At 39.3% G+C, this 27634-nt stretch overlaps 4 protein-coding genes across 4 annotated transcripts; all 4 read left to right on the top strand.

Moving 5' to 3' along the window:
* Positions 1-4572: 4572 nt before the first annotated feature.
* LOC132958944 (macrophage mannose receptor 1) lies at positions 4573-8584 on the top strand. The gene is made up of 6 exons (XM_061032022.1): positions 4573-4639; positions 5491-5829; positions 6116-6169; positions 6410-6498; positions 6594-6684; positions 8305-8584. Exons 1-6 carry the CDS (start codon positions 4573-4575, stop codon positions 8340-8342), a joined length of 678 nt encoding a protein of 225 aa, XP_060888005.1. The 3' UTR covers positions 8343-8584.
* A 1549-nt stretch (positions 8585-10133) lies between these two features.
* Positions 10134-14543, top strand: LOC132958517 (macrophage mannose receptor 1-like). Its single transcript, XM_061031420.1, has 7 exons — positions 10134-10314; positions 10417-10452; positions 11898-12233; positions 12845-13201; positions 13753-13844; positions 14039-14156; positions 14321-14543. The coding sequence occupies exons 1-7, from the start codon at positions 10281-10283 to the stop codon at positions 14326-14328; spliced, it is 981 nt and encodes a 326-aa protein (XP_060887403.1). The 5' UTR covers positions 10134-10280; the 3' UTR covers positions 14329-14543.
* Positions 14544-15027: 484 nt separating this feature from the next.
* On the top strand, positions 15028-20811 carry LOC132958670 (sterile alpha motif domain-containing protein 9-like). The gene is made up of 2 exons (XM_061031643.1): positions 15028-15109; positions 18155-20811. Exon 2 carries the CDS (start codon positions 18190-18192, stop codon positions 20284-20286), a length of 2097 nt encoding a protein of 698 aa, XP_060887626.1. The 5' UTR covers positions 15028-15109; positions 18155-18189; the 3' UTR covers positions 20287-20811.
* A 2132-nt stretch (positions 20812-22943) lies between these two features.
* LOC132958406 (macrophage mannose receptor 1-like) lies at positions 22944-27472 on the top strand. Its single transcript, XM_061031217.1, has 7 exons — positions 22944-23025; positions 23128-23163; positions 24611-24946; positions 25558-25914; positions 26465-26556; positions 26968-27085; positions 27250-27472. The coding sequence occupies exons 1-7, from the start codon at positions 22992-22994 to the stop codon at positions 27255-27257; spliced, it is 981 nt and encodes a 326-aa protein (XP_060887200.1). The 5' UTR covers positions 22944-22991; the 3' UTR covers positions 27258-27472.
* Positions 27473-27634: the final 162 nt, after the last annotated feature.

Here is a 27634-nt window from a genome sequence, read left to right as displayed (position 1 = left end):
GTAATTCAAAGTTTTCTGACTTCAAAGAAATGTTTTCACATCAAAAAGTTTTAAGAGTATTTTCTTTTGTTTGATCTTTTTAATCTTTGATCTTTGTTTTATTTGAAAGTCCCACCAGCTGCTTTAAAAAAAAAAAAAAAAAAGTTTAACTAATTTTTAGTGTTGGCAAAATTACAGTTTTGCCCTTTAAACACCTTAAATCAAATATAACTTCTTTTTTTTTTTTTTTAAATTTCTCCTTAGATTCCAACTAATTAAAATGAAAATGGTGTACTGTAGTAGGCCGGCGTAAAAGGGAATGGTTAATGAACAAGAAAAGAAAATTAGCTAATAAAGCCGTAAATCGATTTAAACTGGGCCGTGGTTAAAATGATTATTCTGAAAGGTTGTAAGAGAAGAGCAGCCTTAGTGAAAATGATGAAAGAGGAACCCTCAAAGCCATTTCTTCTGTCCTAGTTTCTCACAGGATCTTCTTTGATTTTTTTTTTTCCATTTCTACAAACTATCTCTTTTGGATGGATTCATTCATTTTGGTTATTTTGTGTTTCTTGTACTTGGAGAAATCAGAGGACCTTTACCCCTTGCCCCACAGCATGCGCATTACACAGTCCCTAACCTTTCACATCCCAACACTGATGCACACGTCGTAATATTCATTGATATCTGAATTGTCCTGCTCAGTTTTTACATGCATTGTTTTTATTGTCTAGTACTTGTACTGTTTTTCACATTTGCACAACTTTAAAAAAAAATTGATAAATGGTCATATAAGAGGAAATAATTCTACACAATATTGTTGCCAAAGTACAACATGCAACATCAATGAATTCCCTTGTGTAATGTCACAATGACAAAATCCAAATGTCCTTTAACAAGTACCCCCCCCCCCCCCCCTACATGTAGTTGTTGTTGTCTGTCCCACCTGGTCTTTTCAAAACAACTCGCCCCCTCATGCTCAGACAAACAACAGTAACCAACAGTAACCAAATGTCTGGTCCAGACATCATGTAAACACTGTAGAGGTCTACTGCAAACCAAAGTTTACAAAGAAACGTCACTCCTACATGCAGACACTTACGACCACATACACGTGTCCATGCCCATCCCCTAACTTAACCAAAACTAAATACCAACCTTCAACTGTTGGCTTTTTCCCATAAACTGTTTAGAAGTACACAAAAATATGAATTTCTGAAAAACAAACGGCATATGACAAGCGCAGAATTTAAACACCTTTATGAATGAACATTTGAAAACGTAAAAACATTAAAGTACACCTAAAATCCGGTGACGTCATGAGCACAGCAATAAGGGTAAATGCCCTCGCTTTTCAGAGATCTCCTCGTACTCCAGAATCAAAAATCCCCAACGGTCCCCACAAAGACATAAGAAAAAGCAGACGCACACTGTTTTCATGAAAGCATTCATTCCCCACAAACTAAATTAATCTTTACCTTTGAATCCTTGATTTTGGAATTAATGAAAGTAGCGTAAGGGGAAATGTCCTCGTTTAGCAAAGTGTCCTCACTTTCAACAATAAAAAGCGTCATTGGTCCCCACAAAGATACATGCACAAACATACACCTTCACACATGCACACTTTTTTCCAGACCTCATTACTTCCCCACAACCTAAATGTGGTCTTTACCTTTGAATCCATAATGTTGTAAGGATTAAAAGTAGTATAAGGGGAAAAGTCAATCAATCAATCAATCAATTTTTATTTGTATAGCATCAACTCATAACAAGTGTTATCTCGAGACACTTTACAAGAAACAGGTAAAATACCTTACTCTTTGTCTGTTAACATTACAAAAGAGCAGGTAAAAAGACCTTATTCATTGTTATGTTACAAAAAGCAGGTAACAGACCTTACTCATTGTTATGTTTCCGGCCTATCCATCATGAGCACTTTTAGCAAAGCAGCAAAAGTTACAGTGGTAAGAAAAAACTGTCTTATTAAAAGGCAGAAATCTTCGGCTGGATCCCCGGCTCATGACGAAACAGCCATCACAGGCCTAGACTGCGCCGGGCTTGGAAAGGGATAGGGGGAGAGATGGGATAAGATGCAGGAAGAGGGATAGGGAGCAAGGGTCCTCACTTTGCAAAGTGTCCTCACTCTCAAGTATCAAAAATCTCATCGGTCCCCACAAAGATACATTCACAAACATACACCTTCACACATGCACACGTTTTTTCTTGAATTCCCCATACCCTAACTCCGGATTTTACCTATAAATCCATACTGTGGCCATAATCTTTCATGGCACATAAGAAAGAAAAATCATGCAAATAGACACAACACACGTTTATATTTACGTATTTACAACACCCCCTGAAGTTTAAAAAATACTACAAATACCGATAAACACTTTATTAAGGCTTCAAACAGATTGGAAGATATGAAAGAAGTCATGAATAGGACTGGGATACTCATGGCTAGAAACAAAAACAAAAAGTACACCTTACAAAAAGTTCTTTTTTATCACTTTTTACCGGTTCCAGTTCCAGTTGACGCCTGCATAATTCAGCATATCTGTACTTTTGTTGTGTTATTTGCATGAAGTCACCTGTGTACTGTCAAATTGGTAAAGATGTTTTCACTATTTGCTTGTTTTTGTCTATTTGCATCTTGTCATCTTAAGTTGGCAGCATGCTGAGCTGTAGACATGTTCTCACATTGAACAAACATGTCTTCTCTGACTATCTTAAACAGACCATCGTTCTCACCAAAAGTGCAAAACTAAAACACACAACCACTGTCCTGTGGTCACGGACCATTTAGTATCCAAACTTGGGAGTCAGGTAAGGAGACTCGAGAGTAAATTTTCTTCAATTTGAAGACACAACCAGAGAAGGTAAGGCAACATTCACAGAGATGCAAGACCTCTGTGTTTGAATTTTCTTTTATATTGCTACATTTGGGTTTTTTTTGTCTGATGACTGCAGAACATGGAGGGACGTTTGAAGAGTCTGCTTTTCTTTGGTTTGTACTCCTCTTATCACCAACTTTGCAAAAATTAAGTAACCAGTTTTAGCTATTTTTAAAGAATACAATCTTTTTTTATTCAAACGCATTTTTCTTGAAAATGGATTTGACATGTAATTTGCAGGGACCTTTTTCATTATTGTGGCAGTCATCCCCAAGACGGGTAAGAAAATACTTTTTCTGTCTAGTTTTCTGAATATTACCGTATTGTTGATAACGATTTGAAATGAAGTCATATAACTCAAAAACCGTTGATGGGTTAAAGGTTAAGTAAATATGGTGACATTAATTTTAAGGGCTTTACACCACAACAGCAGCTATTTCACTACCAATTCCAACACTACCGTTTATTATGTAAATACAAGAGAAAGTCAAATATTTTAGCCCAGTTTTAGTCGTGACTGGCGTTCCACATTTTATATCAGTATCATTAATCTGAATGGATTCAAGAAATTAACACATTTACACAAATTTGAGCCGCATTTTAATGTTGTCAAGATGCAAACACATTTTTATACTGTTGGGTAATGAAACGTCTAAACCAGTGGTGTCCAAACGCGGGTCAAAATTGTTGTGTTAGAATCGCTCGCGGGCCACAGGTTTTGTTTTTTAAAATATAGTTGAAAAAATAGTAAGGCTTTGTAGATCAGAATCAAAAGGCTCGCTAAAGAAACCCTTTAATAAAAGGAAATCAAATATTTTAATTTCTTCGTTCCACTTTATTTGTTTTTTTCCTCAGAGCCTGTAACGTGGTTCATGTTTTTTTGGAAAAGCTTTCTGCATTTAGCTCAGGTCATTAAATGGTTAAACAACAGTCCACTTGTTTGCAAAAACTGTGCATACGTTGTTTTTCATAGTTTACAAAAAAATGTGGAAAATAGTAAAAGCTGTAGATTTAAAGAACAACAACAAACATGTTACTGAACATTTTCTATTTTAGGGATATTGTTCAGCCCTTGTTAACATGAAAAAGAAAAATAAGATAATGTGCCAATCTTAATCAAAACCTTCTGATTCTTCATTTGAAGTCACGGGCCGCAAAAAATCCCCCCAAGGGCCGCAAATGGCCCTCGGGCCGCACTTTGGACACCCCTGCTCTAAACAATGATATCTGAAAAAAAAAAACATAGTTATATGTTTTTTTATTCTCCTTTTTTCTCTCTTAACTTTTCAAATCTTGCAAACTTTAATGACCTGAAAGAGGAACTACACTGCCACATTTTCAACAGTATTTCAAGGGCAGCAGAAAGAGTAACGTTTTTATTCCCAATTTAGACTCCATGTCCGTCTTACATGAGTACACTCTCATCACCAACTTGAAGCTGAACTGGACTGAGGCCCAGAGCTACTGCAGAGCCGAGCACGATGACCTGGCCACCATTTACAACGAGGAGGGAGTCGACGCAATTCACAACATGGCCGTCAACTGGACCACGTCCTTCTGGATCGGCCTGTATGGTGATGTGAACACCTGGAAATGGTCTCTGGTGGGCGAGCAGTTCTACGCAGGACTAGATCCGGACTACAGGCAATGGGAGGAGAGCGGGCCAGACAACGCGGAGTCAGGCGAGTACTGCGCCTCCATGACGGAAAAGGGCGTCTGGACGAACAACAGCTGCACGGTCGAAATGCCTCTCGTTTGTTTCAACGGTGAGCTGTGCGTACAGGAGAGAGCACTCAACTGAATGATTAAAAATACTAATTATCTGTGTGCCATATTCACAATATTCACATGTTGGCCATTTTCCCTTTTGATGTTACGCTGAGGGTGGGAAGCATAGGGGCTATTATATGTTGAGCTGCTGTGTTTATGGCTGTACAGATGACTAATTGTTTTAATTGAACCTCTTTTGATTGATCAGAGACTGAAGACTTCATTGATAATAATAATTTGCGGGGATATTTGCTTTATTTAAAACATTTAAAAAAGATACCTAGGGCTGTCAAACTGATGTTTTAATTTTGATCACAGAAAAAAACACTTACGCAGATAGATGGTACTCTGATGTCATCTGCAGTTATACAGCTACAATTCACTCAGCAGACGCTTTTTATCCAAAGCGACGTACATCAGAGAGTAAGAACAACACAAGCAAGGATCTAGAAAAAAGGGAACAATGTCAGTAAGAGCAAACGATCAGCTTTGAGTCTGATTGGACACACAGGTGCTGACAGGAAGTGACCAGAGGCAAAGCACAACATTGAGGGCAGTTCTTGAGAGCTCTAATCAGTATAGAAACCATCTTATAAGTCGTCGTTATCAAACAAAAACCATCGTCATTACCATCATCATCATCAATAATATGGAGACCATCATCATTAAGTTAGTAGGTTAGCAGTACAGCTGTACACAGCGATTTTGTTAATATGATAAAAATCCACGATTGGTTAGAAAAACAGAAGCCGTTTAAAACAGCAGCCACTTTGCGTCCGGTTGTCGTCCCGCCCTGTCGTCGTTCTATTTCGCAAGTTACATGGTTTTCCTTTTTTCCTCCATATAGATGGTGGTGATGATCACTATGTGCTGGTGGTCGAAGACAAGAGCTGGTTTGATGCTCGACACTTCTGCAGGCAGCACCACACAGATCTGGTGAGCGTGAGGAGTCCGGCAGAGAACCTGGAGCTGAAGCGCAGGCTGCAGGAGGGCATAGGTGTGCAGGAGGCCTGGATCGGCCTGCACAGGGTCCCCTGGAAGTGGTCGGACGGCAGCAGCTCCTTTTTCAGAAAGTGGCTGGCATATCAGCCCAGTAACGATAACAACCCTCGGGCGTGTGTTACTATGCAAGACGGGGGATGGGACGACTGGAATTGTAGCAGCAGATTCAACTTTCTGTGCCACAGTAAGCCCAGACGCAACAGACACTTTTGTACTGTTTGTTTCTATTCGTCGCGCAAAGAACATACAGCGTTTTGGAAACCTTTTTCACTCGCTTAAAAGTTGCTGAAAAAGTCTTTCAGCATGAGGTGAAAAGTCTTTAAAGAAAAAGCTTCAACTATCTCTAGTTGCCTTTTAGATGAAGCTTTGATTCACTATGACCTGGACGACTGAAAACCTTCACAGACAATCGATGGACCAACGCTGACTCGCTTTCTTTTGCACTCTTCATCTTTTCTCTCCTCGCTCAGAAATTACTGAAGTCACTCCAGCTCCGATCCCTGAACCTGCCACCATCGGGACAGGTAAATATTCTTGATAATAAATAGTTTAAACTCATGTTTGTGGTACGGTCTGGACAGTTAAAAAGTTTTAAAAGCTGCACATCTACACTTTTTAAAGACATATTTTTGAGCTTTTTGCCTTTATTTGAAAATGGCCCAAAGAGAACTTTAAATAAAATAGTTTACTATTGGAGTTCATACAAGATGCTCTGTAGTTATTGTTATTAAAGATGTTATGATATGGTGCCACTGTGTTTCCAGATGTTCAGAGAAGGACTGTGATAAAGATGAGGTTGCTGACTAACTTAGACCTCACAGACCCAACCAACCAACTTAAATTCTTCCAGCAGGTACAAGAAGCAGCAGTGTACATGTTTGGCTATCATTTGACCTTTAAATTCACGTGTCACCAAAGACTAACAGTTTCTTTCGTTTTGGCTCTTAGTTTGAAGCATCTATTATTGACCGGCAGGTATTCACCGACATCACTCTGCTCAGTTGGTCTGTGAGGGCAGAGACACAGCCAACAGAGCGAGGTAACCAGAGATTTCATCCTAAAGTTCATATTACTTTACATCAAATTAACCTCAAGCATGACCATCAAGAGATATTCTGTTATATAGCTGGCCAAATCAAACTAGTTTCATTGCTTTTGTCATTGTGCGGAGTGAATTGGACAGATATATTTAGCATCCTTGCAGCATCCACTTTACACATTAAATATCCCATGTGGTGGTTCGCACAAGACTCTGAAACAACTTGCTTAGGTTTAGGAAAAAGATAATGGTCTGAGTTTATTAAAGGTCATATGTAGTCCCAAAAGTAACGCGAGTATGTCATGTTACTTAGGTTTATGTGTTATGTAACAAATGTACTCATATTACCTAAATAATGTAAGCTATATGACTTAGTCAACAGCAGGTCTATACCTCGCTCTTTATTAAACCAATTTATAAAGACCAGGGGTGGGGGAGGGGAGTCTAAAGCATATGGCCATTCACACCAATAATACAGAGGAACCTACGAGACAAGGAAGCTCAGGCACTCCTGAACATTATGGAAAGTGACAGGCAGTAATATGATGTAAATGCACAGAGAGAGAGAGAGAGAGAGGGAGAGAGAGACAGGAGCTCAATGTGCCAGCTCCCCCGGCAGGCGGCAGTCTAGGCTTATAGCAGCATTATTAAGAGCTGGTCCTTACCTGAGCCAGCCCTCAAACTATAAGCTGCTATCAAAAAGGAAGCAGGGGTTTTAAATCTACTAGAGGGTGTAAGTGTACAGAGGGTGTCTGCCTCCTGGACCCTGACTGGTAGATGATTCCAAAAGAGAAGGGCCTGATAACTGAAGGCTCTACCTCCCATATTACATTTAAGCCCCATTTCCACCAAGTTGTCCGGTCCAGTTCGGTTCGGTACGGTACCCATTTATTGGCGTCTCCACAGTCAAAAGTAGGTAATGGTATCAAAATAACGGATCTGTACCGTCCTACTTTTTTGGTACCCTTCTGTTGGTGTGCCAAGGGTACCGATCCGACCCTAAAGGGATCCCTTGTTTACTGCGTCCTTGTTCTTCTTGAACGTTTAACTTAATTCATAACGGGCTACATTGTGTTGGGCTGCTATGATGTCACATTATTACATAGCTGACGCGGCTATCTCCATCTCTGCCTTACACTCCGCTTACTAAATAAGAGTACAGTTGGCTGTGGAAACGCAAGCAAGTTCAGGGTTTACCGTACCGAACTGTACTGAACCAAACCGGACCGCTTCGTGGAAACAGGGCTTTAGAGACTGTAGGTACCACGAGCAGGCCTGTAATCTGGGAGGGTAATGTTCTAGAGGGGCAAGACGGCACCATTAGCTCTTTAAGATAAGATGGTGACCATTATGACCAAGAAATAATACCCATTTTGCCTTTGATTATAAATGTTTAAAAATGCAGAAAATTGCATAATTTTTCCCATTTTTTCCAAGAAGGAACCCTTGACTCCACTATCTTAGCCCCCCATAGGAATTTTGGCTTGCATGACGCCCCTGTGTAGGCACCATGAATTATTATGAGTACTTCAGGAGACAGCAGCATGTCCGTGTGACAGTTACGGATGAATCGTGCAACTTCCTCGTGATAAAAACCTGCTGTGTTTGTTTTGCCAACAGATGAACGTGGAGAAGAAATTAAGAAGAAACTCAACTGAGGCGTCTTTAAAAACAAATTGAACTACAGGGAAGAGTTGGGAAAATATTAATCAAAATAAAACAAAATATATTTCCCCTGTTAGCAAACAATTCATGGTTTTAATTTCTAAAATACTTCAAGTAGTTATTATATTTGTTGATTTTTTTGTTGGCTTACCAACCTGATACAATTCCTTGGAATTGGCAGAATTTGTTGAAGTAATTATGTATTTATCTTTTTCATTATACGTACCTCTTGATTAATAAATCTTTAATCACTGGTATTTTTTGGCTTCTTTTATATGATTGTTCTATGCAGATAATTCAATAATATGTGTCACCTCATTGTACACTTTCCTGCTTTCTTGTATATTGTATATGTAATTGTTAGGGGGCGGGGGGCATTGTTATCCCCCCAAAACGTGACTCAAACACACTTAGTGAGTGTTTGCTTAGTCAAATCGATTATACAAATCTTTTGCCTCAAAAGCAGAGAAGACAACAAGTCAAGGACATTCAGCGGAGATTGACGGATCATGAAGGCACTTTGATTTTATTGTAAAATGGCTTTTTAAATTAATTTAGCTTGTAAACTAAGAACTGTTTCATTAAATTTTGGGTTTCCCTTTCATAACACTGATCATGCCTCTCCGCACAAATTATTGGAAATGTTTTTTATTTGCATTTTGTTTGTCTGAATACATAGAAAGTTTGACCGGATTTTAAATCACACTGCATTGGATTATTTTCATTTAACTTTTGGAGTGCGTGTGATTTCTGAACTAAGTTGAAAATGCGAAAACAATTGATTTGTTTTTTTGTGTGTGCGAAAAATTCATTTTCTCAATAATTCTGAAAAAAGAAAAGGGGTATAGTTAAGTTCAAAGAAAATAAAAGAAAGAAGCCACATTTTTTAAACAATTAGATTTGGGGTAATTCAAAGTTTTCTGACTTTAAAGAAATGTTTTCCCGGTGTGGGCCAAAATATGTAAAGTGGTCTGGTAGCTGGAGAGGGGCCAGGGCACTTCCTGAGTACTGCCGAGGCGTCCTTGAGCTCTCCGAGTGGATATGCATTTAGATCCACTCGCATCGATTACTATAATTCACTTTAAGTTGGTAGCACTCAGTCGTGCCTATCCCATCTTCAGCTCATACTAAATTCAGCAGCCAGAGTCCTAACACGGTCAAAAAGGAGGGATCAAATCACTCCAATTCTTACTACACTGAGGATTGATTTAAAAAATACTGTTGGCTGTGTTCACCGCATTAAATGGACTTGCCCCAGCTTACCTCTCAGATCTCCCGTCCCCATATCAGCCTGTAAGAGATCTAAGTTCATCTGACCAAAACCTTCTGTCAGTACCTAGATCCAGGACAAAGTGCAACAGGGATCGCGCTTTTTACATTGCAGGACCAAAATTGTGGAACTCTTTACCTACAAACATCCATTCCCTCATTAATTAATAAAGTAGATGTAAAAATAAATCAATAAAATAACACTAGCAAAGTAATGCCGACACAAAACAACACAAAGGTGGGGAACCAAAGAAGCTTGTTTGACCACCTGCTGCTGAAGGACCATTAGTAACCAAATCCACTCGTGTCTTCCTCGCTGCTGGCCAAGGTTTTTTGCATAAAACATGAAAAGTAACACAAATTTCCATGAATCCCCCCCCCCCCCCCCCCCATCGTACTTCCTGGACTTCTTGGTGTGGTTAGTCCTGAGAGGTCTCAACAACAAAGGTAGGTCCATGTTAACAAAAAAATGTTTACTTTTTGTAAAAATCCTCCATGCTGTATATCGTATACAACCACGCAAATCATGCAGTCTGGTGTTATGTGATAACTGGATGTTGATTATTCTTTTCTTAAAGTTAAGTGCTCAGTATGTGAAGTCTAAAACAACGCTAAAAATTAAAAGATGTGTAACTTCATTTGTATTCTTCTGACTCAGAGAAATGGCGTGGTTACATTGGACTATACCCTTAATTGGTAAGCTCAGTAAATAATTCACTGTAGCTGATTGGCTTTAAATTCTATTGACACTAATGTATGATAAAAGATGAAACTACCTCAGTTTGCTTTTGTCCACAGGGCTTCTCTTCTTGTTTCAGAGGACCACTCAGCTGAGTATGTATCTTTTCATGAGAAACATATCCTAATTGTTTTTTTTTTTAATAAATTGTAGGTAAATACTTGTCACACTGGTCACATTAATGTGGACAAGTTGTGAATATGCAAGATATTTGGAAGATGCTGTTGCATTAAAAGAGTCACATTTTGAATTTGGCACCTTTTGCATGTAACCATCCATTGACACAGATTTCATTCACATCATTGATGAGATCACAACCTTTCAGATTCGAGCGATGAAGAGACAAACTGAAGTATTTTAAAATCACAGCATGGCATGAGTAAAGTCAATGGGAGTAGATGAGGTTTTAAATTATATTATTTGAACTTTTCTTGGTGTTGTTCATTTTGATTTCAATCAGACAACCTACTACGTTTGTATCGTTTAAAACAGTGGTTTCTCAACTGGTGGGTCGGGGACTTAAAAGTGGGTCGCAGGGGCGGTTTTAGTGGGTCGTGAACATGTGACTGGAAATTGTTTTTGTTCATTCTCTTTGTTCTGTCCAAACTGCACTATTTTTCATTCAATAAATCTGACTGTTTGAAAATTTGAAATTTTGGTTGTTGGTGGTGGATCCTTAGGCTAGACCAGTTGAGAAACCACTGGTTTAAAATATTCATTGCGTCAGAATAAAGTTTGTGTTTGCCGTTTAGGCTTCGACCTCATCACTCCTCACAGTTTTATTTTACATGCAGAAATTTGAGGAGTGATGGGATGATATCTTAAACCCCCGCAGTCGGAGCCTACAGGTGGATGCTGGGGTGGGGGGGTGGGGCTGAGCGAGAGTGCAGTACTGGTTCAGGTCAGAACTGGGAACGACGGAGCACAAGGGAGAGACAGGAAATCTCGCAGCTTAAAGGCTTTATATGTGATTTTTTTGATCCAGCAGATGTCGCCCTTGAGCACCAGCATGAAACCAAAACAACTCGCGGTGCATTGTTGTGTTAGCATGCTAACGCTAGTGATCTTTATTATGCTCGTATCTTCACACTGCATGTAAATTTACCTGAAATGAGCGTGATCTAGAAACACAGTTAAGCAGTGAGTACAGTATGTTATTCTTCTTTTCTCTAGTCCCTCAATTAAACAACTTTTATACGTGAGGGGAGGAGTCAGCCGGCCGTCCTGTCGATGTAAACAAAGTGAAGATAGGACTCTGAAAACTCTGAAAACATCACAGACAGTGGGACTCGGGTGTTACACCCATTGTAGACAGTCATGACTCACAGAGTTATTTTCAGAGGATATACTTGAGCGCATATAAAGGCTTTAAATAGGCCGCTAATTGGAAGGAGGTGTTGTCAGGTGATTGTTGAGAATGAGGCATGTCAGGTGTGAAATCAGAGCAGCTCGAGGCGACTGCCTGAACTAGCTCGCGGGCGGCGCCTCATTGTTGGCAACACAATGTGATGTAAATGTTCCAACTTTTCTTGCCCAAAAGCATCTCAGCAATACCACCTCATCAAAAGCCACCGGAGCTGGTATGACGCTCAGAGGTTCTGCAGGGTGAAGTACACCGACCTCGCCACCGTCGGCAACATGGACGACAACGACGAGCTGCTGACGGCGCTGGGCCATGACTGGACCTACAGCTGGATCGGGCTTCAGAAAGGAGGTGCTCGCAGGTGGATGTGGTCGGATGGCAGCGGCCCAGCGTCGTTCTACAAGTGGCATGACGGTGAACCTTCGGGCGATGAATGGTGCGTGGAGATATCTGAGAAAGGCGGCTGGAACGATCTATCCTGCGCAGACACAAAAGGTTGCGTGTGCTATGAACGTGAGTCGAAGACACATTGTGAATTACGAAGCATGCTAGTCACACATTTCTGATTATTATTGTTTGAATTTGGATTGGATGCCCGTGAAGCTCTTACCAAAGACCTATCCAATGAGTTTATCGTGTTACTATTACGAAAAAAAAACTATACAATAGGCGCAGTCTTTTTAAGTTTTTTAACTGTTGCTGTAACCATGACAACCACGTACGAATTTGGCCCCCGGAAGTCCCTGGCATTCTATGGGATCGTGCTACCCATCGAGACGTGCGTGCTAAGCTGCAACAGGGCGCATTAATTGACGTGGGGCTTTTTGTCTATCGAGAAATGCCTCTTTTAAAATCTTAAAAATAAAGAATTTATTGCAGAGTATAAAAACACGCCTCCCGTTTCTTTACATTGCAAATGCTGTGAGTAGTGGTGGTAAAGTAGGAAAAACAGAAATGTGCTGTTTGCGCTGGAAATATCAGGAGTTTTTCTGGAGTTTTGTGCATGTGTGAAAGCTCTTTATCTTATCCATTTAAAGCAACTTATTTCTAGATTTTTTACCCTGTATCTCCCGTTGACTTTCTTCAATCTTAGCTGCTGTCTCTTTTTCCGTTTGTCTCTTTAGGTCAAATCAATGGTGACAAAAGGTATGTTTATCGTTCTGATGCACGTAGCTGGGCTTACAGTCTGGAGCTGTGCCGAAGTGAGCACACTGACATGGCCTACATCAACAGCGAGCAGGATATGGCTGATGTCATCCAGACAATCAAAACATGGTATGGTAGCATCATTCTGGAAAAAAAAGTGTGGATCGGTCTGTTCAGTGATGCCTGGATGTGGGCCGACGGAAGTCAAACCTCCTTCAGGAACTGGCTGGCTTACAAGCCGGATCGGGAAAACTGCGCTGCAGTTTCAGTTCGTTACAAGGGGCGCTGGGTCGACGCTCAGTGTAACCAGGAGAACACATTCGTCTGTCAGGGTGGTGAGTATCTGATTAGAAAGTTGAATAACTTAAGTGACTTGTTAGCAAACCTTTCATTTCATTTAATTCACAATTTGATTGTTGGTTGAAACTTTAACATCTAGAAAATGGAATTGACCAATTGGAAGGCTTGAAATCGTGATTTTAAAAATGAGTTTAGTAACAGAAATAAAGTATTAAGCCATAGGTATTGCCTTTTTTTTTATAGAACATACCATACTTTATGTGTTCATATTCAACATTTATTTATTATGAAAGATTTGTGCCATGTAGAGATTTATAACCCATAAGATTAGCACTCATGCACCTTTTCTTTTTTTTTTTTTTTGGCTATCACGTATTTGGTTTACTTGTCCTTCTAATCAGCTCCGACACAGCAGGCAGCAGTTTTTAGGAAAACCCTTAAAGATCCACTGTACTTGGAAAATACCAAAGGGTGAACAGCAGATGTTTGTAGCAAGCTGTTGGGGAGGGAAGTGGCAAATTGGTAAATCAAAACTGAATCAAGTGTAAATATTAACCGATTAACTGACTTTGCCTGGATTCCGCAGGTCTCAAAGTAAAGAAGATGGTGATGAGGATGATGGTGCGCTCAGATTTGAACCTGACAGACTCAAAAATACGGGACGCTCTCCTGAAAGAGGTACTAAAGAATGCAGAGGTTTCCTACTGACATTGCAAAAAGTGCAAATTTTAATAGGGCCCCCTACTGGTCCGGGGGCCCATAAGCAATTGCCCCGCTTTGCCTGTTGACAAGCAGCGCCTCTGGGTTTAGCTTGTCAGCATGAAAGTAGAAAATGAAGCTGTGTGTTTTGTAACGCTGGTTTCTTCTCTAAGTTGGAGGCGCGCCTAAGACTCCGGTCGGTGGACGACTTCATTTTAAGTTGGAGAAGTGACCGACATGGACAAGTCTTCCAATACTATGAGGAGTTGAAGGAGGAGGTCGCAGAGACGGGTGAGACTCGCTTCCTAATCCTCAATGTCATGCAAAACCTCAGACTTTTAACACACATGAAGAACATGTTGGTGAATCGGTCGAAATAAAAAAAATATGTTTTTTTTTTTTTTTTTACTATGCATTAAAACGAGTCATTTAATTATAATATTTTCTCTTTACAGGATGCTGACTGTTGAGCAGAGGAACACCTTTTTGATTCAAATCAACTGGCAGGAGGAATTCTTATGTTAGACCATTGTAACACTGTATTTAGCTTCATTCGATAAATGTTTGAATCTGCATCATAAGAAGTCGTAAACGTATCATCTTATAAAATATGTTGTGTTGACGTATAAAACTGTCTCATGAAGGTCAGTGAATAAAGAATAAAGAAGTGGTTTAAGGTGTCAGCTTTTTATTTGGTTAAACTTCCCATACACATGATTTACATTTACATGTACTCACTTCTGTTGATAAGAAATGTAAACTGATTGAAAGACTAAAAACAAAAGTAATGCAGGCTGATATTGTAAGCGTGTGATACACATTCAGGTCTAAGGAGAACATTTATATTCCCACCTGTGGAGTGATGAAGCAGAGAGACTTTACTTCCATTTCTTCGTTAATCTAACTTGAATGTTAAGTTGTGTTTTGTGTTTCAAGGTGTGACTAAAAAACAAGTATCAGGAAGTTAGTATTCTGGGAAACCAGAAGATTCTTAGATAAAGATAATAATGGAATGGCATCTTGTCCTTCCAGCCCGTGGCATTAAAGTAATTATTAATGATGCAATCAATAGAGCCTATGTTGTAATTATATGCTGTATCACCACAGAGAAATGAAACTCAGCACAATGAGATACGCACAATAGATACAGATTTACAGTATGCAAAGGGTGTGGCTAAAATCTGCTAATAAATAAACTGCCTTGGACTCACAGGTCACCCACACAGCGGCTGGAACTCAAACAGGTAAGAAGATTTGCATGTACAGTTTTTATTTGTGTTTGATGGATTTTAACTCGCAGTGTAGATGACGGTGTTTTGCTGTTTTTTACCTGTAACGTTACCTTCATGCTGATTTGTGGCTGCTGATATGATTTTATGTAAGCTTCATTAGGAATTTTAGATAATCATTTAAAAAAAAAAAACATTTCAGTAATCTTGATCTAAAACAACAAAAAGAGCTGTAGATATTTAAGACAATGATAATCATAACCACAGTAATAATGAAAATGACAAAATAATGCAAAGAGAGAAAACATGAACAATACTTTATTTATGAGGATTTATGAATTTTTGAAGTAGCATCGAGATTACAGCAGGGAACAAAGGAAACACACACACACACACACACAATGTAATCTCATGCTGATAAATCCACAAGTCATCACTTTATTGTTAAGTTTTGTTGCTTTCATTATGAGATAATAATAAATCCCACACTGTAAAAAAAACCTGTAATATTCTGTTAGCTGGGGCTCCAATAAATTACTGAAAAAAATATATCTAGGACAAAACAAAGTTGTATTTTAGAAAACAAGTTTACAAGATGCATTTAAACATTTTTAAAAGCGTTGAGAAAAATGTACAAAGTAAAGAATCTTTCTGGAAAGGGAATGTGCTGGAAGTGATTTAGTGAGCGGTCAATTTGTTTGTTTGGACTGAAGACTGCGTTAACTGTCTCAGGTGGGTTCAACAAAACAGACAAAACCTCATTCAGTCACCATAAACTCTGTTTGACACATTAAACAGAGTCTTTCTGCCAAAACTAACTCACCCATTGAATCACTTCAGACATTTGGTACTTTTCCTCCTCTATGAAATTCTGTTGTTTTTAAATTAGTTTCAGCGCTCGTAAAAATGTTTTGCATCTTGTACATTTGTTTTCTAAAAGGTATCTAATAAAAAATACAGCAATTTTCTGTAATTAAAATACACTTTGCAACTTTAATTTTAAATGGGATTTTGTGTATTTTAAGGTTTAATAAAAAAATGTTTCAGGAAAGAAATGTACATGACGTTAAAAAAAAATCTAAAATTATGTTTACATAAGTCACAATTTACTTTTGTAATTTTATCATTATTTTCCCATCATTCAAAAGTAAAAATATGTAAAATAAACAGGATTTTTTTTTTTTTTTTTACAGTGCACTTTTAAATTATAATGCTGAGTTCAGATAACTTCTATTTTTTAGGTTACAACAAAAGTGTGAATGAGGAAGAAGAAACTCTTCTTGTGGCTTCATCATGCAGATAAATATCATGAATTTCAAGATTTACAGCATTCCACTCTCTGAACCCACATCAGAGCACATTCAAAGTCTCATTCAGAATGAATGACTTATTAACGTACTGTAATCTTTAACATGGTTATCCAGAAAGTTAAGCATTGTTACATGTTCAAATCAGTTTTTAATCATGAATAAAATAAACATTTAGGCATTCAGGGAATCAAAGAAACTCTTTCATAAGTCACCATGAGTCAAATCAGTGAAACACTTTTAGTTTTTTTCACTTTCTGTTTAACCAAAAAGGCCTTCAGCAAAATGAGTCATGAAATCATCTGTTACAAATAAGAATGAAACAAGTTTACACACGTCATATATGCAGCTACAAGGTTGTTTTTTTATGACTTAAAACTTGATTTAAACGCAGACAAAACCAAATCATGACGTTGTCTAATCCAAAATCTAAACCATTTTACCTCCTTTCAATCTCCCCTCTCATGGTACACACATTGAGTGTGTTTCCAGATACAGATATCTTGGTATTTTAATTGACGAGTCCCTCTCTTTTACACCTCACATTCAGCAGCTGGTAAAAAGGTTAAAAATGAAAACTGAGGTTGTAGAATCAAATCCTACCTCTCTTTTGAATCTAAGAAGAGGTTTCTGCCACTTTTATGTCTGTGCTGGACTATGCATATGTTTTTTTTACATGTCTTGGACAAAACATCGACTGGTTCTTCAATTCTGCAAATGTGAGTGAATCAATATAGACGATGAATGAAGTTCAGAAATTAGACTGTACAGTTTATTTTTCAAATGGAAAATTACAATAAACACTATTTTTATTACTAAGTGGTGGACTTGACAAACATTTTAAAAGTGGTAGCCAATAAAATTTACATCGTATATATTGTATTATCAATAGAATAGGATAGTGGCCATTTTGGAGTCTTTTGGGACCCTTGTGAAAAATATCTCTAACCAGTGTTCATCATCATTATGTTACAAATAAAGTGACACCATGTTTTATTTTCCAAAGTTCACATTAGTATTATCAATACAACACACATTTGAAAAATAAAAAATTAAAGGGGACGTATTGTGAAAAATCTACTTCTACAGTGTTTTTGAACATATATCTGGGTAACCTGAGAGTCTACTGACCCACAAAATGTGAAATAAACCCATCCAGTCTTTTGTTTGGGGTCTGCATAAGTCTTACAACACAGAGAAACATGCTCTGTTTCAAATGTGCTCCCTTTGTGACATCACAGTGGGATTCTGGTAAAAAAAAAAAAAAAGAAATCCCCTCCCCTCCTGTGTTGTCTCCAGGAGCCATGTTTTTCCAAGGGGGCACGCTGATAAGTTGCCATGGTAGCTCAAAGCTGAACTCGTAAGCACCGGTCGCCGGCAGGGGGGTTAAGGGGGAAGCTCATAGCACTTAAAGAGACACACACACCAAAACGGAGCGTTCTGAGAGAGCTGGTTTATACAGGGTCACAAACCTCCTCTGGTGCTTGATTCATGTTATATTTTGACCAAAGCACAGCACAGATGTTTCATTTAGACCACAGGGGGACTGTTTGAAAAGGTGGAAAAGGGGGATAATATGTCCTCTTTAAAAGATGTCATGTATACCTTTGTGATCTACTGAAAAAGAGCCAGTGCCCGGGGCAGCATTCAGTCAGTTACCTTTATATTAAAATGTTACTATCAGCTCCACTTATCACTATCTTGCCCTCTTTTTCCTCCTTTGACATGGGCTCTGTTTTTATCATCTCTTTAGGGTTGTTTGCCTTTTTGAAGAAGTGAAGACAAAAAATGGATCACCACTCAACAGAAACTTTGACATCTGACAGCGGAGATGAAACCTCTTCGGATGGTGAACAGATGACACTGGAGGAAGCTGATAAAGTCAGAGACTATGTGAGAGAAAACCCAAACTCCCCCAACACGCAACTGTTCTCTTTTCTGGTGCTGCTGAACACCTACGTTCCTGGGTCCTTTCTTCTGATGTCTGAGTGTCAACAGATCCTTGGACCTCCTGATCCCATCCATGGAGGTCCCCCCTTTGAAGAAAGAATGGAGCCTTTTATCAGCTTCATAAACATATCCAGTCCAAACCCTGACCGCATGTGTCACATTAAGCCACTGTTAACAACTGAAGCATTACAGCTACTCACTGACTCAGGAATTTCAAGGAGTAATATTGTGAAGAAATTCATGGATTTACTCTGCAGAGATGAGGCCCAACCAACAACAGTAGAGTTCATCAAAGATTTACTGACCAAGAGAGAAATGGGAGAAAATGGCAAAGAGAAGTTCTCACCGTTAGTTTTAGATATATGTGAGCAGGAGAATTCTTACAACGCTATCTCTGTCTTGAAAACCGCATCAAATATAATGACACAGAACCACATCTATCCCCAAACTCTTTCCCGTTTCTATTACATAAAGAGAGGTATCTATGACAGAGCTGAAACTTGGGCAAAGATAGCCATTAGCAGAGCTCAAAACAACTCTCATGTGGCTGACACTCTTGGCCAGGTTTACAAGAACCGTTTACTGAGGACAGCCAATCAACTGGAGGAAATCTTAGACATGGCTCGAGAGGCCTTGACGGTGTTTAAAGATGTGGGAACAAAAGCTGACAACGAAGAAGGGACTGAAATGATAGATTCAGCGGGCAGCGTAAACATTTCAAAAACTTTTAACGACAGAGGATTGTTTGGCTTCCTCCAAGTGGCAAACATAGCCTTTGAGAAACTCCAAAAGATAAACCGTGATCCTCGATGGACACACCTCCACAATTTGGAAATGGAAGTTGAAGCCAAATTTGGCTTTTTTGAATGGTACCTTGGCTACTCCAAGCCCGACGAGACAACCTCAGAGCCGCCCTACTTCTGGAAAGACGTTGCTCTCTGCTACAAACACTATACCAGAAAAGACGCAGCGCATTCCACCAGCTTTCCGGGCCTCCTGGAGCGTTTGAATCACGGCCTGTTCACGTCAATGGGAAGACGCGCCGGGTTTTTGGAGGCGCAGGAAACCACCTCTGATTTAGAAGCAATCTGCGACGATTTGAAAACCACCCATGAGACAGATGTTGGAGATGTCGAAGCGGCTGGGAGGTACATTCTCTCAAATATCATCTTGAGCAACAAGAAGCATAACTCCTCGAAACTCACTCCTGTGAATGAACTCAAGACCGTTCTGTTCGGATTCTTGGACACTGAAGTGGGGCGTAGAAGCCCTGAGTTTTATCTTTTGGTGCTGCTGTTGTTTTGGCCTGAGGAACATCCTCAGTTGGTTGAAGAAGAGGATGAGGAAGTGAAACAACCGGCAACAGAGGACAACGGGTCAGAAAACGAGACCTGGGAGGATGAGGACAGAAATGAGCAACAGGAATCAGAAGGAGAGCCTGCACAACTGTCGCTTGACGTGATTGGACCTGATCTGCAACAACACATCACATTCATGGAGAAAGCATTTGAGAGAGATGGGTATGCCAAGTACCTCCGAGGTCGATACCTTGTGCCTCTCTTTTTTCTGGGAAAGGGCTCTGGACTGAGCAAGTGGATTCACAAATCAAGGTTGGACGCTATTGTGGAGAGACAGGTCGATGCTGAGCTAGCCGATAGCCGACACAACAGAACAAAGGAGAAATGGAACCGGATCAATGACTTGTGGAGCAAAGGGAACGTGTGGCAAGTCCCAGAGATACAAGACATCCTTCTTCCAGTTAGGACTGAGCTCACACCTCCACAGGAAACAGGCCAGCAAATGTCTGTTTTTCTTAGAGGGATTTGGGTTACGACTGAGTTTGAATCACATGCTTCAGCGCATAGACGTTCCTATCTTGGCTTAACCATTCAGGGTCCAGTTGTCTTGGGGGAGGGGGGGGATGTCCAGATGTGATGGGGCAGGGATACTGTAGATGTTGAACATTTTGGGACTTTAATAGAGATGAAACTTTTTATCAATGTAAGTGCATTTCTTATTTAAACTTGATTTTAGTTGGTTCGGCTTAACCCTATTATTCTGTTAATAATTACATGGGAACCCATTCAGTAGTTGCTGTGATATATTTACTTGGGCCAAAGAGGTGGAGTTAAATCGTCTTAGGTACAGCAATGCTGCTGGAACAAAAGAGTAGTGAAACTTTGTTCAGTTCAAATATTAAGTCATGTTTTTTTCTCCTCTACTTTCCTTTATAGAGTCTATTCAACTTATTCATATTTATACATCTTTGTTCTTGGTTTTATTGGCTGTTCTAATCTGTTCTGTGTATTGTGACATAGATCAATGTTTTCTTTTGAAGAAACAGATTGTGAAAATGAATGAAATGCATGTAATTGGATATCATTTATGTCGTTTTTTTGATCAAATAACAATGAATTTGAGATTTGTTTGTGAATTAAACTAAATTGATGCTGAAAGGTGCCTTGATGTTTTGCATTATTTTCTACATTTCAGCATCTGTATTACTTGACGTATGATCAGCTGGAGTCGGATGTTAATGTTCAAGCCATCTTTTTTTTTAACAGAATAATATGAATATAAATAAGATATTCACATCTGATTGGTTGTTATCGTAATGGTAACAACTCCATTTCATCAAATCTTAGCCACACATTAAGTCGGGAAAAGAAAACATTATAAAGTCATTTCGTAGACCATAATGATGCAGTGATTTGACATCATGCGGAAGATGTATCGAGACAAGGTTAAATAGGCAACATAAAATCTACTAATGTTTTTATAACCTGTAATATTTATCTGATATGACAGGATGTTTAAATAAATCTTGTGTCAAGATGAAAAAGTAAGCAAAAGGAGAAATCCTAACACGCTTGTATTTTTCTGAGGTTTATTAATCACGTAAACATTTTTACTCCTGTCGTGTCTTTTTGAAAGTGTTATTTTGATGTTGATGCGGGAACTACATGGTCTTACAAAGATATGACACTAATAACTTATGTCGGCCACTCTTGCACATAATGGTTACAACGTAAAATAAAATAAAATACTAAACTTCTGATGTGATAAAAAAAGTGTATTGTTCGTGGTGCGTTTACTGGAACTTTTTTCCCCCTCTGAAAATACCAACGCTCTATTAGACTATAAGATACCACTTGAATTTTACTTTTTTACGCTCTCCTGAAAGAGGTACTAAAGAATGCAGATCATTCTGTATATTTCAAATGCATCTGAATTTAAGGGGGAATGGGACTTCAGTCGCTGTTTTGACCTGTAGCCACAATCATGGTAAAAGTATACTACCTGCCTCCTTTCTCAAAAAACAAGAAGAAGAATCAATACAGATTTTTAAAAACTTTATTTAAATGTATCAAAGATCAAAGATGACTTCCTGAGTGTTGTCAGACGGGGCCCCCTTAGGGAGGTTTCCTACTGACATTGCAAAAAGTGCAAATTTTAATAGGGCCCCCTACTGGTCCGGGGGCCCATAAGCAATTGCCCCGCTTTGCCTGTTGACAAGCAGCGCCTCTGGGTTTAGCTTGTCAGCATGAAAGTAGAAAATGAAGCTGTGTGTTTTGTAACGCTGGTTTCTTCTCTAAGTTGGAGGCGCGCCTAAGACTCCGGTCGGTGGACGACTTCATTTTAAGTTGGAGAAGTGACCGACATGGACAAGTCTTCCAATACTATGAGGAGTTGAAGGAGGAGGTCGCAGAGACGGGTGAGACTCGCTTCCTAATCCTCAATGTCATGCAAAACCTCAGACTTTTAACACACATGAAGAACATGTTGGTGAATCGGTCGAAATAAAAAAAATATGTTTTTTTTTTTTTTTTTACTATGCATTAAAACGAGTCATTTAATTATAATATTTTCTCTTTACAGGATGCTGACTGTTGAGCAGAGGAACACCTTTTTGATTCAAATCAACTGGCAGGAGGAATTCTTATGTTAGACCATTGTAACACTGTATTTAGCTTCATTCGATAAATGTTTGAATCTGCATCATAAGAAGTCGTAAACGTATCATCTTATAAAATATGTTGTGTTGACGTATAAAACTGTCTCATGAAGGTCAGTGAATAAAGAATAAAGAAGTGGTTTAAGGTGTCAGCTTTTTATTTGGTTAAACTTCCCATACACATGATTTACATTTACATGTACTCACTTCTGTTGATAAGAAATGTAAACTGATTGAAAGACTAAAAACAAAAGTAATGCAGGCTGATATTGTAAGCGTGTGATACACATTCAGGTCTAAGGAGAACATTTATATTCCCACCTGTGGAGTGATGAAGCAGAGAGACTTTACTTCCATTTCTTCGTTAATCTAACTTGAATGTTAAGTTGTGTTTTGTGTTTCAAGGTGTGACTAAAAAACAAGTATCAGGAAGTTAGTATTCTGGGAAACCAGAAGATTCTTAGATAAAGATAAAAATGGAATGGCATCTTGTCCTTCCAGCCCGTGGCATTAAAGTAATTATTAATGATGCAATCAATAGAGCCTATGTTGTAATTATATGCTGTATCACCACAGAGAAATGAAACTCAGCACAATGAGATACGCACAATAGATACAGATTTACAGTATTTTAATAAAAATTAAAAGATGTGTAACTTCATTTGTATTCTTCTGACTCAGAGAAATGGCGTGGTTACATTGGACTATACCCTTAATTGGTAAGCTCAGTAAATAATTCACTGTAGCTGATTGGCTTTAAATTCTATTGACACTAATGTATGATAAAAGATGAAACTACCTCAGTTTGCTTTTGTCCACAGGGCTTCTCTTCTTGTTTCAGAGGACCACTCAGCTGAGTATGTATCTTTTCATGAGAAACATATCCTAATTGTTTTTTTTTTTAATAAATTGTAGGTAAATACTTGTCACACTGGTCACATTAATGTGGACAAGTTGTGAATATGCAAGATATTTGGAAGATGCTGTTGCATTAAAAGAGTCACATTTTGAATTTGGCACCTTTTGCATGTAACCATCCATTGACACAGATTTCATTCACATCATTGATGAGATCACAACCTTTCAGATTCGAGCGATGAAGAGACAAACTGAAGTATTTTAAAATCACAGCATGGCATGAGTAAAGTCAATGGGAGTAGATGAGGTTTTAAATTATATTATTTGAACTTTTCTTGGTGTTGTTCATTTTGATTTCAATCAGACAACCTACTACGTTTGTATCGTTTAAAACAGTGGTTTCTCAACTGGTGGGTCGGGGACTTAAAAGTGGGTCGCAGGGGCGGTTTTAGTGGGTCGTGAACATGTGACTGGAAATGTGTGTTTTTGTTCATTCTCTTTGTTCTGTCCAAACTGCACTATTTTTCATTCAATAAATCTGACTGTTTGAAAATTTGAAATTTTGGTTGTTGGTGGTGGATCCTTAGGCTAGACCAGTTGAGAAACCACTGGTTTAAAATATTCATTGCGTCAGAATAAAGTTTGTGTTTGCCGTTTAGGCTTCGACCTCATCACTCCTCACAGTTTTATTTTACATGCAGAAATTTGAGGAGTGATGGGATGATATCTTAAACCCCCGCAGTCGGAGCCTACAGGTGGATGCTGGGGTGGGGGGTGGGGCTGAGCGAGAGTGCAGTACTGGTTCAGGTCAGAACTGGGAACGACGGAGCACAAGGGAGAGACAGGAAATCTCGCAGCTTAAAGGCTTTATATGTGATTTTTTTGATCCAGCAGATGTCGCCCTTGAGCACCAGCATGAAACCAAAACAACTCGCGGTGCATTGTTGTGTTAGCATGCTAACGCTAGTGATCTTTATTATGCTCGTATCTTCACACTGCATGTAAATTTACCTGAAATGAGCGTGATCTAGAAACACAGTTAAGCAGTGAGTACAGTATGTTATTCTTCTTTTCTCTAGTCCCTCAATTAAACAACTTTTATACGTGAGGGGAGGAGTCAGCCGGCCGTCCTGGCGATGTAAACAAAGTGAAGATAGGACTCTGAAAACTCTGAAAACATCACAGACAGTGGGACTCGGGTGTTACACCCATTGTAGACAGTCATGACTCACAGAGTTATTTTCAGAGGATATACTTGATCGCATATAAAGGCTTTAAATAGGCCGCTAATTGGAAGGAGGTGTTGTCAGGTGATTGTTGAGAATGAGGCATGTCAGGTGTGAAATCAGAGCAGCTCGAGGCGACTGCCTGAACTAGCTCGCGGGCGGCGCCTCATTGTTGGCAACACAATGTGATGAAAATGTTCCAACTTTTCTTGCCCAAAAGCATCTCAGCAATACCACCTCATCAAAAGCCACCGGAGCTGGTATGACGCTCAGAGGTTCTGCAGGGTGAAGTACACCGACCTCGCCACCGTCGGCAACATGGACGACAACGACGAGCTGCTGACGGCGCTGGGCCATGACTGGACCTACAGCTGGATCGGGCTTCAGAAAGGAGGTGCTCGCAGGTGGATGTGGTCGGATGGCAGCGGCCCAGCGTCGTTCTACAAGTGGCATGACGGTGAACCTTCGGGCGATGAATGGTGCGTGGAGATATCTGAGAAAGGCGGCTGGAACGATCTATCCTGCGCAGACACAAAAGGTTGCGTGTGCTATGAACGTGAGTCGAAGACACATTGTGAATTACGAAGCATGCTAGTCACACATTTCTGATTATTATTGTTTGAATTTGGATTGGATGCCCGTGAAGCTCTTACCAAAGACCTATCCAATGAGTTTATCGTGTTACTATTACGAAAAAAAAACTATACAATAGGCGCAGTCTTTTTAAGTTTTTTAACTGTTGCTGTAACCATGACAACCACGTACGAATTTGGCCCCCGGAAGTCCCTGGCATTCTATGGGATCGTGCTACCCATCGAGACGTGCGTGCTAAGCTGCAACAGGGCGCATTAATTGACGTGGGGCTTTTTGTCTATCGAGAAATGCCTCTTTTAAAATCTTAAAAATAAAGAATTTATTGCAGAGTATAAAAACACGCCTCCCGTTTCTTTACATTGCAAATGCTGTGAGTAGTGGTGGTAAAGTAGGAAAAACAGAAATGTGCTGTTTGCGCTGGAAATATCAGGAGTTTTTCTGGAGTTTTGTGCATGTGTGAAAGCTCTTTATCTTATCCATTTAAAGCAACTTATTTCTAGATTTTTTACCCTGTATCTCCCGTTGACTTTCTTCAATCTTAGCTGCTGTCTCTTTTTCCGTTTGTCTCTTTAGGTCAAATCAATGGTGACAAAAGGTATGTTTATCGTTCTGATGCACGTAGCTGGGCTTACAGTCTGGAGCTGTGCCGAAGTGAGCACACTGACATGGCCTACATCAACAGCGAGCAGGATATGGCTGATGTCATCCAGACAATCAAAACATGGTATGGTAGCATCATTCTGGAAAAAAAAGTGTGGATCGGTCTGTTCAGTGATGCCTGGATGTGGGCCGACGGAAGTCAAACCTCCTTCAGGAACTGGCTGGCTTACAAGCCGGATCGGGAAAACTGCGCTGCAGTTTCAGTTCGTTACAAGGGGCGCTGGGTCGACGCTCAGTGTAACCAGGAGAACACATTCGTCTGTCAGGGTGGTGAGTATCTGATTAGAAAGTTGAATAACTTAAGTGACTTGTTAGCAAACCTTTCATTTCATTTCATTCACAATTTGATTGTTGGTTGAAACTTTAACATCTAGAAAATGGAATTGACCAATTGGAAGGCTTGAAATCGTGATTTTAAAAATGAGTTTAGTAACAGAAATAAAGTATTAAGCCATAGGTATTGCCTTTTTTTTATAGAACATACCATACTTTATGTGTACATATTCAACATTTATTTATTATGAAAGATTTGTGCCATGTAGAGATTTATAACCCATAAGATTAGCACTCATGCACCTTTTCTTTTTTTTTTTTTTTGGCTATCACGTATTTGGTTTACTTGTCCTTCTAATCAGCTCCGACACAGCAGGCAGCAGTTTTTAGGAAAACCCTTAAAGATCCACTGTACTTGGAAAATACCAAAGGGTGAACAGCAGATGTTTGTAGCAAGCTGTTGGGGAGGGAAGTGGCAAATTGGTAAATCAAAACTGAATCAAGTGTAAATATTAACCGATTAACTGACTTTGCCTGGATTCCGCAGGTCTCAAAGTAAAGAAGATGGTGATGAGGATGATGGTGCGCTCAGATTTGAACCTGACAGACTCAAAAATACGGGACGCTCTCCTGAAAGAGGTACTAAAGAATGCAGATCATTCTGTATATTTCAAATGCATCTGAATTTAAGGGGGAATGGGACTTCAGTCGCTGTTTTGACCTGTAGCCACAATCATGGTAAAAGTATACTACCTGCCTCCTTTCTCAAAAAACAAGAAGAAGAATCAATACAGATTTTTAAAAACTTTATTTAAATGTATCAAAGATCAAAGATTACTTCCTGAGTGTTGTCAGACGGGGCCCCCTTAGGGAGGTTTCCTACTGACATTGCAAAAAGTGCAAATTTGAATAGGGCCCCCTACTGGTCCGGGGGCCCATAAGCAATTGCCCCGCTTTGCCTGTTGACAAGCAGTGCCTCTGGGTTTAGCTTGTCAGCATGAAAGTAGAAAATGAAGCTGTGTGTTTTGTAACGCTGGTTTCTTCTCTAAGTTGGAGGCGCGCCTAAGACTCCGGTCGGTGGACGACTTCATTTTAAGTTGGAGAAGTGACCGACATGGACAAGTCTTCCAATACTATGAGGAGTTGAAGGAGGAGGTCGCAGAGACGGGTGAGACTCGCTTCCTAATCCTCAATGTCATGCAAAACCTCAGACTTTTAACACACATGAAGAACATGTTGGTGAATCGGTCGAAATAAAAAAAATATGTTTTTTTTTTTTTTTTTACTATGCATTAAAACGAGTCATTTAATTATAATATTTTCTCTTTACAGGATGCTGACTGTTGAGCAGAGGAACACCTTTTTGATTCAAATCAACTGGCAGGAGGAATTCTTATGTTAGACCATTGTAACACTGTATTTAGCTTCATTCGATAAATGTTTGAATCTGCATCATAAGAAGTCGTAAACGTATCATCTTATAAAATATGTTGTGTTGACGTATAAAACTGTCTCATGAAGGTCAGTGAATAAAGAATAAAGAAGTGGTTTAAGGTGTCAGCTTTTTATTTGGTTAAACTTCCCATACACATGATTTACATTTACATGTACTCACTTCTGTTGATAAGAAATGTAAACTGATTGAAAGACTAAAAACAAAAGTAATGCAGGCTGATATTGTAAGCGTGTGATACACATTCAGGTCTAAGGAGAACAT

This window comes from Labrus mixtus, chromosome 23, assembly GCF_963584025.1.
Source record: "Labrus mixtus chromosome 23, fLabMix1.1, whole genome shotgun sequence".
NCBI classification, from domain to species: domain Eukaryota; kingdom Metazoa; phylum Chordata; class Actinopteri; order Labriformes; family Labridae; genus Labrus; species Labrus mixtus.
This window is presented reverse-complemented; position numbering and strand designations above follow the sequence as displayed.

Bases quoted from the DNA above. Each gene is read 5' to 3' on its own strand.
- LOC132958517 (XM_061031420.1), top strand. From the start codon at position 10,281: ATGGCGTGGTTACATTGGACTATACCCTTAATTG. The intron at 10,453-11,897 runs GTATGTATCTTT...CTTGCCCAAAAG, and splicing joins TCAGAGGACCACTCAGCTGA to CATCTCAGCAATACCACCTC. The intron at 13,845-14,038 runs GTACTAAAGAAT...TTCTTCTCTAAG, and splicing joins GGGACGCTCTCCTGAAAGAG to TTGGAGGCGCGCCTAAGACT.
- LOC132958670 (XM_061031643.1), top strand. From the start codon at position 18,190: ATGGATCACCACTCAACAGAAACTTTGACATCTGACAGCGGAGATGAA.
- LOC132958406 (XM_061031217.1), top strand. From the start codon at position 22,992: ATGGCGTGGTTACATTGGACTATACCCTTAATTG. The intron at 23,026-23,127 runs GTAAGCTCAGTA...TTTTGTCCACAG, and splicing joins TTGGACTATACCCTTAATTG to GGCTTCTCTTCTTGTTTCAG. The intron at 26,557-26,967 runs GTACTAAAGAAT...TTCTTCTCTAAG, and splicing joins GGGACGCTCTCCTGAAAGAG to TTGGAGGCGCGCCTAAGACT.
- LOC132958944 (XM_061032022.1), top strand. From the start codon at position 4,573: ATGACGGAAAAGGGCGTCTGGACGAACAACAGCTGCACGGTCGAAATG. The intron at 4,640-5,490 runs GTGAGCTGTGCG...TCCTCCATATAG, and splicing joins GCCTCTCGTTTGTTTCAACG to ATGGTGGTGATGATCACTAT. The intron at 5,830-6,115 runs GTAAGCCCAGAC...CTCCTCGCTCAG, and splicing joins ATTCAACTTTCTGTGCCACA to AAATTACTGAAGTCACTCCA.